The sequence below is a fragment of the Mytilus edulis genome, chromosome 3, assembly GCF_963676685.1.
Source record: "Mytilus edulis chromosome 3, xbMytEdul2.2, whole genome shotgun sequence".
In the NCBI taxonomy this organism is placed as follows: domain Eukaryota; kingdom Metazoa; phylum Mollusca; class Bivalvia; order Mytilida; family Mytilidae; genus Mytilus; species Mytilus edulis.
In genome coordinates, this window is record NC_092346.1 from 57,150,701 (window position 1) to 57,165,327 (window position 14,627).

Below are 14,627 nucleotides of genomic sequence, written 5' to 3' on the forward strand. Positions count from 1 at the left end.
GTTTACAAATGGTAGAAAAAGTTCATCTTTAGTGATAACAAACCTTTGAACACTCAAGTTGTGAGTTTGAACCCACACACTTGTAGCAAGTGTTTTTTTTTTTCAACTACCCAATCATTATTGACATTCAAATTGCTAGTTTTCTTACCATATATAGGCCTATGGATCCTTCCAGGTACTCTGGCTTCTAGGACAATAACAACCGGGCAACATTCTATATCTACAGATGCTTAAAATGGCATTAAAACCCAAACAAATCATTTCTATTTCAAAATTTGCTCTAAGGGAGATAATCAACTTACAAGAATACATTTTTTTTTCACTATTGTCGTTTAGCCTAAATATATACTAGTAGAGCATTTGAAAAGGCATACTTTTATAGTTTAACTAATTTTTTAAACACTATTTTTCTAGAATTTAGCAAAATTGTTGATTTCATGGATTTGACATATTTTGTACAGAGACCTATAGTAAATGTGTTTTTTTGTTGAAATTTTTAAATGATAATTCACCATTACCTGTGAAATAAAAGCAAATTTATAATATCTGAAGTTATGTTATGTTGTAACAATGACTAATAATTTGAATTAGTTGTAGAAATTTAAAATTTTGACTTTAGAAACCCATCTCCGTCTGTCTCGTTATCTTGAAGAAAAAGTCAATGAACTTATCTGACAAACTGTTGCAAAAAATAAACACAGGACTTGATGTAAATATACAAAGGAAATGATAAATGATAGAAAATGTCAATACTTTGTCTCAAGACTTCAAATTACCTTATTGTTGAAAAAATATATTGTTACAAAATAAATATTAAATTTCGAAGAATTTTCAATTTGATGGGACTTGCAATATGTGGCAAGGTTTATTGAGATATTGAGTTACTAAATTTGTCTCCGATGTCTGTATCATGGAAAAAAATGGATGTCATTTACCAAGAAAATTTATTACATTTATAACGCCTGTCCATATTGGGATTATTAGTTAATATGAATTTTCAACTTAACCTTTTTTGTTTTGGTGAAATTTAATAATTCTAGGATGGATTTTAAAGTAATAGATTGACAGTTCTTCATTTTATCATGATTTTTTCCTTGTGACAAAAACATGTCGCATCCTTTGTCATTAACGACCAATGTTCCGATATTACATGGTATTCATCAGTATCTAGTTTTATGATATTTTACCATATTTCTTGGCCTAAAGGCATTACACCTGTTGCTCAAGTAATATATTCGTGGCAGAAGTAATTACAGCAACTTAATCAAAATGAAATATATACCATTTTATTTTCTCTTATATATTGCCTGCTTCCAAGGAATAAATTAAAACTTTGTAACATGTGGTCTACTACTCATTTGTCAAATTTTCAATCTTTGACAGTATTTCGATAAACAAATTGCAATCTTTTGATAAACGTTGAATTATTTTGATAATTTTATATTTATACTCAAAAGATGTTTTCCTAGAAATAATTTCTTTTATTTTCAAGTTAAGATTACCTCCCCTGATTATTTAAGGAAATAATTTTAATCTTTTCTCACATCCTTTAGAAAAGTTAATGGGAAAATAAAGAAAACTATTGTTTGGCAGCCTATTGCATAATGTCTAGAAAGGAGCCAGCCATAAAGTACTGTGCTATAACAAATATTTTGAAAGTTTTCATTTGGCAAGTCCTCATCTATTTTTTTTGTTTGAACTTTATAAAATATAACTGAAGATGAATGATATGACTAAGGCAAAAAATTAACAGAACATTTATTGTTTTTTATTCCCAGTGCTTATCAATCTAATTGACAGAAAAAGAAAAGAATTTAAAAAAATGTATTTCTTTAGTCAATCAATTAGCTGGATCTTCAAACTTGATTAGAAATAATTTCCCCCTACAAAAGCAACAAGCTTAGATGAAACAAATTTGTTTTCCTCAGATCCCAATGCTACTCAATAACTTTAATGAAATTGGCTTTTTTCTTTCTTAGTCACTTAACAATAAACCAACTTCTTTTCATCCAGAAATGGATGGCTAGTGTTGATTTCATCTTGTTTAGAATAAAATTGATCACTAATTTGTATAAAGTTGTATCCACTTTTATTAAATATTAATTAAAGATGTAGTAAATGTGCATTAGTAAAGTGGAAAACACAACATTAAAAGATGACTGAGGAAATCAGAGGCCTCCCCAGGGAAACATGTGTTTGTAGACGGCCGCCTAATTGAGTTTCTTAACACAAAAGGATACCAAAACACAAGTGTATTGAAAAACTATTATCTTACTATTTGTTGAGAGTCTTCACTTCATAAGGACACTGATGCTATTAAGAAAATTAGATATCTTTGTGAAGAAAGGCTGGATACAAATTGAATGTGGCTTGTTATGCGGTACTTTTACAAATGAAAACTTATTGGCTCTTAAAAGCTGATGAAGCGATACCAGAATTGGATGAGTCCCAAATGGAATTAGCTTTGAGGTGGAGATAAAGACAAGACAGACGTATTCTTTAAGATATCAGTTGGATACGATTGGTTTCGACTTTTATTGGACATAAAGCAAATAAGACATGTTTTTCTCTGTCTTTTACGCTGAAAATAAAAAGAGTAAATTAAATAAATGTTCTCGTGAAATGTTTTTTATGGTCAATTTCGTATGGTAAAAAAATATGTCATGTTTGTGGGGTAGTTACCATATAATAAATTTAATAAAAAAAATCTGTATGACCATATAACTGGTACATAGAGAAATTCAGTCAGACATTAATATCGCATGACTAAAATATACTGTGTAAACAACATTGACACCAATTTCTTTTTGTTGGATCTATTACAATGGGTAACAATGCCCTTGCTATACATTCAGTTTAATAGGGTAAAGTCACTTACACATTTTTTTGCCCGATAAGATGAGTCTATTGATATTTGGGTCTTAAGAAATATATAACATTATCATATATATATGGTATAGAATTTAATAAGCACTATCGAGTGTAGATTGAATCCTCTGTAAGTTTAAACACAAAGCCTTTAAAATTTGTACTTGTTGCTCACCCCTTAAGCATGCAGCTTTCAGTTGTAAAAGCCAACATTGGTTTGCTAAGTCCAAATAAATGCCTGAATATGTATGTAATATTTGCCACTGGACACAAATAATCCACTTAGTACATTTGTATAAATTGTAAATCAATGTTCTGAATTTTTTTAATGTAAACCAAATACTTTTCGATGATTACCATACATGTTTGAAATTGCAACTGTTATTGTTACTATTTTATTTTAATAATGGCATACCGGTAATTGTTCTATTATTTCTTTTCGGATATTTGTATGCAGAAAAATTGAGACTTGCCATAAAATTCAGATCTGAAGAATGCCTTAAAGAACTATGTCTGGCTTGGTCTTAAATCTTTGAAGAATATCAACAGGATCTAGAATGAAACAAGACTATAGTCAATTGCAACTTTATCACACTAAACAAAGGAAATGATAACAACCTTTAAATTCTAGAAATTATATTTTTATGACAAGGAAATGACTTTATGTGAAAATAAGGTAGATTGGTCTGGGAATCAATTTATTAAATATGCTGTAATTTCCTTAAGTTTTCAGAATGTTTCTATCTGAATGGTTTCCTTGCCAAGATCAAAGTCTACAGATTATGTTTAGTCTTCTCAAAGGCATTATCAATACCTGTTTTGTTCTTAGAAACAATTTTCTGTTTCACTTAAAATGATTTATATCACCTTAAATTACTGATGGTAATGTTATAATTGGGATTCCAATTTTACAAAAGACATTCATCTGATATTTCCAGACAGGCATATCAGAATAGCTTTAATGCACTAATCTTCATCATTTTTTTCTCTCCATTTATTAAAGAGTTTTCTTTAAAGAGGCTGAGTTAAATTTCTGGGATTTTGGTCCTTCTGAGTGGCAAGAAAAAATTGAAATAACATAACACTGCCATATGTAAATATTACATCTTGGTACACAAATGGTTACAAGTGTTTCTAAAGTACATGTTAAGATCTTATAAGGATTTATAAGAAACAACTGGATAATACGTTTTTTTTTACATTCTTTATAGAATTTTAATATAACAAAACTACTTGGAACTTCATCATTCATGTCATTTTTTTTTTACCAAAATTTGTACCATTACAATGTCCTTATAAAAAAATGATATTTATATCATTAAACTTGTAATTTTGCTATGATGAATAAATATAGTAAATTCATCAAGAAAATAAACAATAAAGAATAGCAAAGTTAGGCTGGATAGCTTGGTAGAAGATCAGCATCAATAGATTTCTGGTCCCCTCAAACGGAATATCTTTTTATGGTGAGATGATACAGATTTTTTAACAATATTTACCATGGTGTGAATGTTAGTATTATTTTTTCAACTACACTAGTCTTGTGCTCTTGTATGTGTTTGTTTGTTTGTTTTGGTGTGTAAAATGTTGGTTATCTCTCTCCTATCCTAAGTTTGACATAATGCCCTTATGGCCTTTCTGAATACACATCTTTTGTGTAATACTGTACCTTGACTTAAGATTATCATATTATAAACTATTACACCTACCCAGGGTGGACAGGAATCTTTATCCTCATGTTATTGACCAAACCTAAATAAGTACTATGCACTTTTCTTAATCCTCTGGTTATTGACAAAAACAACTACAAGTACTTTGCACTTTTATGTATGCAGTCATTACTGTAACAATCAAGTAATTAAGCATTTAGGAGTTGACTTAATTGTAATAAGTCAATTTTAAGATTGTTGGAATACCATTTATGGAAATTATGCATTCCCCAAATTGGTTTATTTGCATTTCTGAGTTCCCATTTCACAATAAGTGGGCATGTCATAAATATCTACTATAGTTAAGAAAATGATATCTAGATGTTTTAATGTTATTTAATTCTATAATGGACTAAAGAATGATCAATGATTTGAAAATTTGAGTTTGAAATACAATTTGTTCAATAGATGGATTTTTTTCAGAAATCTTACATTCTGAGTTAAAATGATTTGTTTAACTTTTAGGTGTATGATGCATGTATTTTGGACTTTGAAAAGATTTGAAGTGTTTTAAAATAGACATTATACAAGTTTGGTTTAATTATTGAACCTTTATCTGAAATAAAGAAAAATTTGATTTTAAGCCAAGAATTTGGTATTTGTTTGTTTTTATCATATTTATTTCGTACACATGGCATGTTATCTATAAAGATATTTGAACACTTCATACCAGTACAATCAAGTACCATGAAGTAAATACTTAAATTTAATCAAGATTACATTTCAATTAAGTTTCAGATGTAAAAAAATAATTAGAAGTTTTTCCTGTCTTTTCCTTTTGCCTTCCTTTTTGAACGAAACACATCAATAGTTATTTATTTTCACAAATATAATACATTACATTAAAGCAGGTTTGCTGTCCTTTATCTGTTCGACTTAACCAGATATAAGGATTGAGTTGTCACCGATCACCAACTTCTACCTCCATTGCTTTATCACCATTGAAGACTTACTTACTTTAAAGGAAAATTGGCACCTTCTGCAGTGTACAATTACAAATTTTAGGGTCAAGGTTAAAAAAAATAAAAATAAAAACAAATCTACCTACGCTATTTTTCTGTAGAGGGAAATTGTTAATACTCATATCTTTTTGTTTGGCGTACCAGGAGTTGCATGATTAAGAAATTTCCTTGAAATGCTGGGCCTGAATGTCAGAATTTGAACTTCAGAACAAGTTATAACTGATAATTATCAAAGTTTCCTGGATTTCCCACGCAAATCTAGTGCGAATTAAACGCCACCGTATTTTGTGCCTTAATACCAAGTCAAACTATCTAGACTATTAGTTGTTTGTTGTGGTTTGTCTTTCTTTGAAACAAACTCAAAAATTAAATTGAGAAGTCAAGTGGTGGTGATTGGTGCATTTTGTTGTACTGTTTTATTTTTATATGTATACTATCATGAAATGTAAAATGTTTTTCATAAAAAGATTCAACCGAAAATGTCTTATTCATATGAATATTTATCCTTAACTTTACTTACACCTCTACATTAACACCAATGCATCTACGGAAAGCCAAGCTGATGTTTTTCTATGTAAGATACCCAAGCTCAGCCATACTGAAGGTGTATTTCCCTGATGTCAAGTTCAACAAGAATAATACAGCACAGCTTGTTAAATGGTTTAGCAACTTTAGGTAAGTTTTTTTACATTTGATTATTTATAACGTTTAGAAAACAGAACATGAGTGGTACACATTTGTACTACTTTTGTAACTTACTATCAGTACTTGTGAAAATAGCCACTTACCTGCTTTCCATAAGTCTTAGGTAACTTCATTAAGTGAGGGAAGATGCCAAGCTGAGATTCTTTGGTATCTGTGGTAAAACAGTCTATTTTATTTTCACTGTTTAACTAAAAAAATGGACTAAAGCTCCTATGGCTGGACCTGAAAGACACTGCAGTATCATACCAAATTGGCATTAAATACATGCAAGAATATCTTACTATTTTTTTTGGCCTTCGACCATTGTAAGAGGTCCATACAAGATTATACAGACATTAATTTATATTTTGTTTTTCACCCAAAAAAAAGTGAGAAAAAATCATATATCATAGCAAAATGCATTGTCAAAATGCTTTTGTTTGTGTACCTCTAATTTTTTAGAAGTCTTTTATCATACTAAAATATTTACTAACTATTTATATTTTATATGCCATTTTATTCTGTAGTCTTGGTCATTACAAATAGTTTAGTCATTTCTATGTCAATTTTCCAATTCTAATAAGTTCCAAGCTGCCATGGATCTGTTGATTTTGTACTCTTAGAAAAGGATATTTTTTGGCAAATATATTTCAAGAAACTATTAATTGTGACAAAATTGATAAGAATTGATAGGTGTTAAGGGAACACCCGTTCTTCCTTAATGATATTTGTTCATTTATGTTTCTAGCTGCATTCTCATCAATATTTTCACTTTATTGTCTTTGAAATATTCACTTCAAACAAATTTTTAAATTTCATTATTGAATTATGTATTCCAAGATACAATAGCTAGAACATTAGGCAATACATTTCTTTATTTCATAATAGCTTTTCATACTGTTCCTGTTGTGAACTAGCAGTTTATATAGAATTTGCTGAAAAAAAGGAAAAGAAAATGGCCATTTCTAAGCCATTTGATGATTAATTTTAACAATTCATTTTTAGAATTAGGTGCCTTGGTGAAGGGGTTTAATCATTTTATGACAATCTTATGTCTGTCTTGGGATTTCTCATCAACATGATATGCTTTTCTATAGAAGTGATCAGAAATCCATTAAACCATGAAGTAAGTTATTGCAGTCAAAAAATAAAGGGAAAAGATCAACTGTCAAGATGAAAGAGTCTGTTAATTTCTTTAATAGTAGAGCTCCATATATTTAAAAATTTGTAACAATAACCTTTTCCTTTTGAATATTTTATACCACTGCAACAATTAGTATTAAAAAAATTGAAATTTAGTTCCCACTTAATTATAAGTGGTTATGCATAGGAGACTTTCAAGAAAAGTAGAATTATAAATCAAGGATTAAAAAATATAACAAGACCAATTTTATAGCACCAGATGCACCAGAAGCACATTTCAACATTTAATTTAAGCATTATAATTCATAAATTTACAATGAAAGTAGTAGATATGACATTAATATAACCCTTTGTGTCAATTTTATAAATGTATTGTTAAAAAAAATTGCAAAATCAACAATATGTCAGAAGTACACATCAATATCTATTTCTTTTTGTTTAATAAGTGTTTATAAGTAACATTTTAATCTATTTGAGAGGTACTTCCTTTCTCAAGTGATTCAACTCTGCAAGACCTCTCAAGGAAGAAACACTTTTCCGATTTCATAAGTATTCACTCTTTATTTTCACAAAATCATAAACCACCCACAAAAGATGTTTGAAACCACTAAAATCAACATTATTTCCTAGAAAATAACTTTGGCATGATATTTAATAAGTTTAGTAAGATCACTATCTTGATTTCTTAAACTGGGAAAATAAAGCATCTCAATTTATCATTTCCTGATTGAAAAAAGGACGGAAGTAAATAATTTTTAAGAAAGATATTTAAAGGAAGATAGAAGAAACTGGCGCATATGAAAGTTGGCAGAAAACCTAAATTATTTCATAGTGGTGTACTGTTGCTTAATGGAAATTCAAAAATACTTTTATCTAACATCTTAAATGTTACAGATTAACCTAGAATTTAAGGTTTAAAAATATCAATCATTGAAATGTGGTTTTGTAAATCTTAAACTTCATAAAATAAGTTTCAGATACAATGTAGAAATCTTGTCCCTTGGGACCTCTAATATTAAACTGAGTATTTCTTCTTCAATTAAATGTCTTATTTGAACAGGGAAAAAACTGCAAAGGCCTGGACAGTTGTGAAAAATTAAACATTATAAAGTATTTACATCTTTCCACAAGAATTTCACAGACGTGGCTTGACTGGTCTAGTTTTATGAAAGGTTAACATATGAGACACTGTTTGACCCCAATCTGGTGAAAAATTCATTGTTTATTATATAAATAAAGTTTTCTTCTGACACAAGTTTACATTGTTTCCAGTTTATGCAGTGAAATATGTTGTAAATGACATAATGACAAGGAGAGGATAGGTAAATAGCCAGAAATGATAAATAAAGACAATAAACACATCTGGCTTATTGAAAACTATGGTGACATTCAAAGTAAGGTAAAAAGAAATATCAAAATTGTTGCGGTTTGATCTAAAAACATGATAGTATTGTACCATTAATTTTTTTTTAGCATTCAATTTTGACATTTTCCCATCTTTAGCAGAGAATTTTTTGTTGCATTTGTTCTGATTAATAAGAATTCTCACAGGGACATATTTGAAAATCTGTGATTCTGTCAGGAAATATCACACCGAACAGGAATAAAAGTAAACCCTGTGACTGTTGAATGTGGGAATTGGACACGAAAGATTTTCTCTTTGTCTTCATTGAGTAAATACTTCCCTAATATGACATTTAAAATAAGCTTAAAAGGCCATCTGTATGGATATTACTTTTCTCTATTTAATATCTTATCAGCAATTACAGAATGGTTTAGTTTTGCCATCACCATTTGGCTGTCACTTTCTGAAACCTTGGAGAAAAAATGATGATTATTGTCACTCACAAAAGGCTGCAATACTTAGAAATTAGATCATTATAGTCGTACCAAAAGGAGAAAATTGGTCGTTCTCACAAGAAATTAACAGAGTTTGAAGGATGAAAATTGCAAAGGAAATTTTATGCACAATTTATTGATAATCAGACCTATCATCACAGGCAATTTTGTAATTTATGTGTGTCGCTTGTAAATTGATGTCATTAAGAAGATAGTCGTCATAAAATTTCTCATAAACTGACAAACACCAATTTTTATAAGGTCTAATCATCAAGATCTGCCTTCGAAATCTAGGCTTCTGTCATATTTCTATATTCCACCATTATTAATATATTTTGTTCTTTTTTTTATTACATAATGTCTTAATTTTCTAATTATGTGAAGAGTATCAAATTAAATGCTAGTTAGTCATTCAATGTAAATGTCATAGAAAGATTTGTGGAATTAAAAAAAGGAATGAAGAAAACTATTTTTTGGATTCCCGAATTTTCGGAAACATTAACACATCTTTCTAATGATAATATTAATTACTGTATCAGATTGATTTCATTGAAACAGGTGCATAGCACAGAATTGATTCCATCTAAGATATAAATATCTTTTCTTTGTTCCAACAAAGTACATGTTAAAATTGACACCAGGAACTAAACATAGAATCACAGGATAAAAGAAGTATTCTGAACACTATTTTTTGTGTCAGTCTTTTACATGAGAAAATAATTTTAACATCTGACTTGTAGGAAGAATTAATTACTGGTTTGCAAGGTTGACATGGATTTAATAATGAAGATCTATAATTGCAGTTATTACCTAAATGGAATTACCTCCCTTTAATGAAATTAAAATAACTCATGATTCTAAAATAAAGTTGAATAATATACTCTACTAAAGTACAAGTATCAGTAATCTTCCATTAAAAAAAATAAATCTCCATCTTTTTTTGAAATTTCTATAATCATTTATATATTTGTCTAAAGTGTTTTCAATCATTTGACATTTATGGTAAAATTTCTATTCTTATTAAGATAATATTCTCAATTCGAATATAATTTGCTTTAATGGTAGCAATTTATTGGGTATAGAATAAAATAAAGACAAAGTACTTAATAAAGTGCTAATGAGAATAGCTCTGATTACTGGGCGTTTATCTGATACATTATCCATTGTCAAGAAGCTGTTATTTAAGAAAACCACTGATGAACAAGAAAATTACATATTGCTTGACATTCACTAATCGCTATAGAAATCTTTATTGAAAGATAATGTGGGCTGATGTCGCTATGTTCCTGTCTTCTGTCAGACTTTGTGACGGCTTTACACGAACAGCAATCCCCATTTGTACTCTGTTATTAGATTATTGAGAGATTGAAAGAGGTGTTTAAATGCTTTCTTTTCTCCATCGATCTTAATAGATAGTTCTATTTCCCCATTCCCCGCCCAAGAGGATGTAAAATCTTCGTGCCATCTAATTATGTGGTGATAAAATAATAAATCATGACAATTTATATTGAATAGGATCTTCCCATTTAAGGTTAGAACTAAGTTTGTTTATATTGATTTGATGCCTGCATTCTGATAGGAGATTATTTCTAAGAAAGACTTTGATTTAAAAATTATTAGTCAAGGCTTATAAATTGAATTCAATTCCCTAGTGAATTTAGAATCTAGGAAAGAAGATAGTTTAACCTGATTATTATAAATGAAATAAATCAAGTTCTAAGAGCACATTTTTGGAGGAAATAAAGATATATATATACTATCTTTCAATCTTTACTAAAAGAGCTTATTTATTTTGTTTTAAATAACCCGTTAAAAACAAATACTACTTGGTCAACGAAAGTGAAAATTTGGAAAAACTTTGAACATATGGCTCATTGTTCATTATAAGTAATATATCAACATAATTGCAATTGTTTTCTATTGCAATAAGGTATGTTTCAAATCAAATCCATGAATTCTTATCCCATTAGTAAATATTGACATTTCTTGTGAGTTCTTACATTAAATTGGCAAAGATTGAAACTGATATCTTGTAGCAGAAATATAATATTAAGTCTTTTTGTCAATATGATTTTGTTGTAACAATGTTCAGATAATGACACAGGGATTATGTCTCCATTCCTTTTCATAGAAAATTAGTTGGATCAGTATAGAAAGAGAAATTAATCTTCTCCAAGATTGACTTTATACCTGGTAAAAATCTTAATTAACCTGTGATATCTTTGAGGGTATTGATTCAGAAATAAGTCGGGTATTTGTCAGTTCCTTTCCAACATAGAACAGAATATTGGTAATTAAAGAACAAATACTTAACTAAATCCTGGTTGTTAAGAGCTTTTACTTGATCGTTGGGGCTTATCTTTTCACCACAATTTTCTGTTATTAAATGTTTTCTGATCCTTGATAGAAAAAATGTTTCATTGTTTCCTTGTCAAAGACTTTTAGCTTCATCAGGACATGCTTTTGTCACAACTTAAGCATTCAATAAGGACATTATTTATTCATACATATTAAACTTACTCTATAGCTTTTATTTATTGAAGAAGCTAATTAAGCAAGACTTTACATAGATGAGCTGCCATTCATTATGGCACCAATAGCAAAATAAACTTAGCAAATATATGTATAAAATAAAATATGTATATTCAACGCTTAAACCTTTTGTTCAATGGCTGTGGTCTTTACATTGCCTTTGCCCAATATGTATATATGTCTCTGCTTTACCTCAAGAAACATTATGGTTCAAGTTATGTAAGATATAAAATGGTAGTATGCTATCATTTGATTTTACAAGTACCTTTAAAAGCTGAGAGATGTTGCTTATTAAAATTTGATATACTCAATGCAAAATTTTACGTTTTCTTTTTCAGAGAGTTTTACTATATCCAGATGGAAAAGTATGCCAGACAAGCCATTGCTGAAGGTGTCAAACATGCAGAAGACCTTGTTGTGTCCACAGATGCTGAATTATACAGAATCCTGAATTTGCATTACAACAGAAATAACCAGATAGAGGTGTGTACTTTTTAAAAACAAAATAAAATGATGTAAAATTTGAAGATTTTTTCCATGTGGAGGACTCTAATAATGCATCAAGGTAGCCATTTGAGTATTGCTATTTCCAACCATTAAGAAATTCAGATTATTTGCCTTGCATGATAAGTGAAATGAAGAATAAATGTAACATATACACTTCCTTATGTATAATTAATTAGATAATTGCTGTCATACCCATAGCATGAAGCTGTTTTAAAGCTTGTTTTTGTAGTAAAAGGATATTTATCACTTGTTTATATGGACTTTCACAATACACGGTTGCAGTAATAAAGTAAACCATTATTTGCTTTTTCTGTCATCTGTCTCATAATGGCTGCCATGTTATAATTTATTGTTTATGAGTTCCATGTATTCTAACTCAATTAATTTGTATTTTCACTTGGTTCTTATTAATTTTTTCTAGTTCTCTTTGCATAGCCATTCTTTCAAATGGCATAAAATGTCTCATTCATAATTGATATCGGAAACTCCCTCGACACCTACTTTTGGAGTCGGTAAAGTCGAATGAAGACATTTCATATTGTTCATGGGACTCTTTTCAATATCTGAATTATTGCCAAGACATACAATTAACTAATGTATGTTTACTTCAAGTTTATTAATATCGCTATCTATGTTCTTTCGGGAATTACTTTTCAATCTACTTGAAAGAGGAAATGCGGCAGAATATTTGTGATGATTGTATAGGGTGCATCTTCTTTGACGATACATTAATTTTCCTCGTTTCTAGTTCCCTAAGGGTCTGTGATGATCGACTACAATGGTGTTACTCTAGATGAGAAAATGTGATATTTCTCAGACAATGGGCACAAAAAGATTTTCGTGTTGTGATATGTAACCATAAATCTTTTAATTCAAAAGAAAGTTGATGTGTAATCACATTTTTATGAAGTTGGTCAATCTTTTTTATCTGTCCTCGGTGACAAGTCAGTAGGATAGAAAAGTGCATACTACTTTTCTCGATTCCTCGACACAGTTATCGTTTCGGAGAAGACTACGATACCATAGAGCATTCCTATACATGTTATTATCACAAAGGATTCAGATAGAACAATCATATCTGTAAAAACTAGCAGCACTTAGTAATGTTCCAAGAGAGTCATAAACTTGGAACTCCTGACACTTAAATCATCAGTTCCTCTAATCACCATTGTTGCCAGGTTGCAAACCTTATTATCATTCAGTGCTAATAGATCTTTGATATTTCAGGAGGGCTTTTTGTTAAATTTTTTCTTTTTATTTGTGATATAGAATTATTAATCAAACCTTGACTTTGAAAATTTAAAGAAAATTAGTTTTTTGTTAGATATTTACTTATTGAAGAAGTCATTTATATTTTTTTTTAAATTGTTTAAATTATTATAAAAGGTTTGTTAGTCACCATGAGTAATGATACTTGGACCAGAGAGAATTTTAAGATTGCCTATTTTGTTTTTAAAAATGAGCTGTGGTTTTTACATCAATGCAATAGCAACCCAACAATTCACCCAAAAAAAAATCATCAAAAGTTAAAATATAACAAACTTATTTTAATCAAACAATAACATTTTATTGGATTGAAGGATACTTGACCATAACTTTTGCAATGCATAATTGAGGTCCCTGAAGACTTGACTTAAAAAAAAAAAAAAAACTTAGTTCAGATGAACTGCATTTTCTGAATCTGAAATATAATGCAATAATTTGAATTCATGTATTAAGATAAAAACAGCGCTGCACACCTGTGCAGATTAATATGCTGATAATATTAAAGATGATAGTTTGGTCCTTTACAAATTTTAAGAAGTCGATACATAGAATAAGTCCAATCTATGTATAATAATAGTACGATCTTCTTCACAAAACTCCATCAATACAATACAGTTTTAAATTATGTGTAACATGACCAATTATTTAAAGATTATAAGTTGCTTTCCTTTAGTTCTCCATTGATTTCGGCATATCAGATTTACCCTTATATGTAACATATGTCTTTTGTATCATCTAAAAGATATATTAACAATGTTCTACTCAGGACAATAAGTTTTCATATTGATATTAAAGATTTCCAACAAGTGTATATTTAATTGATAATTCCATTGTAAATTACAAATGACTAAATAACCTACAAAAATAATTTGTACAATGTCTATATTCATCTTTTGAAGAAAAAAACGATATTAAGTTTGCAATATATGCATTGGGAACCTTTAAGTAATAAAATGTATTATGAACAAATGTGTCTTTAATCAGTATAAATATAAAACTTGCACTGATCTTTAAAATAATTGGACCTTTGGTATATTGTCAGCATTTCTGTTTCATATTCCCTTAGGTAAGCTCATGAGGTACATGACTGGTGCTGGTAAAAAAAAACAACATTAAA

At 29.2% G+C, this 14,627-nt stretch overlaps 1 protein-coding gene across 5 annotated transcripts in view; it reads left to right on the top strand.

Moving 5' to 3' along the window:
* LOC139516919 (homeobox protein prospero-like) overlaps window positions 1-14,627 on the top strand; it is a 30,264-nt gene that overhangs the window by 9,469 nt on the left and 6,168 nt on the right. For all 5 annotated transcript variants that reach the window (XM_071307358.1, XM_071307359.1, XM_071307361.1 and 2 more), the window contains exons 3-4: window positions 6,059-6,214; window positions 12,076-12,220. In XM_071307358.1, coding sequence (XP_071163459.1) covers window positions 6,059-6,214; window positions 12,076-12,220 — 301 coding nt within the window. The remainder of the gene's footprint in view (window positions 1-6,058; window positions 6,215-12,075; window positions 12,221-14,627) is intronic.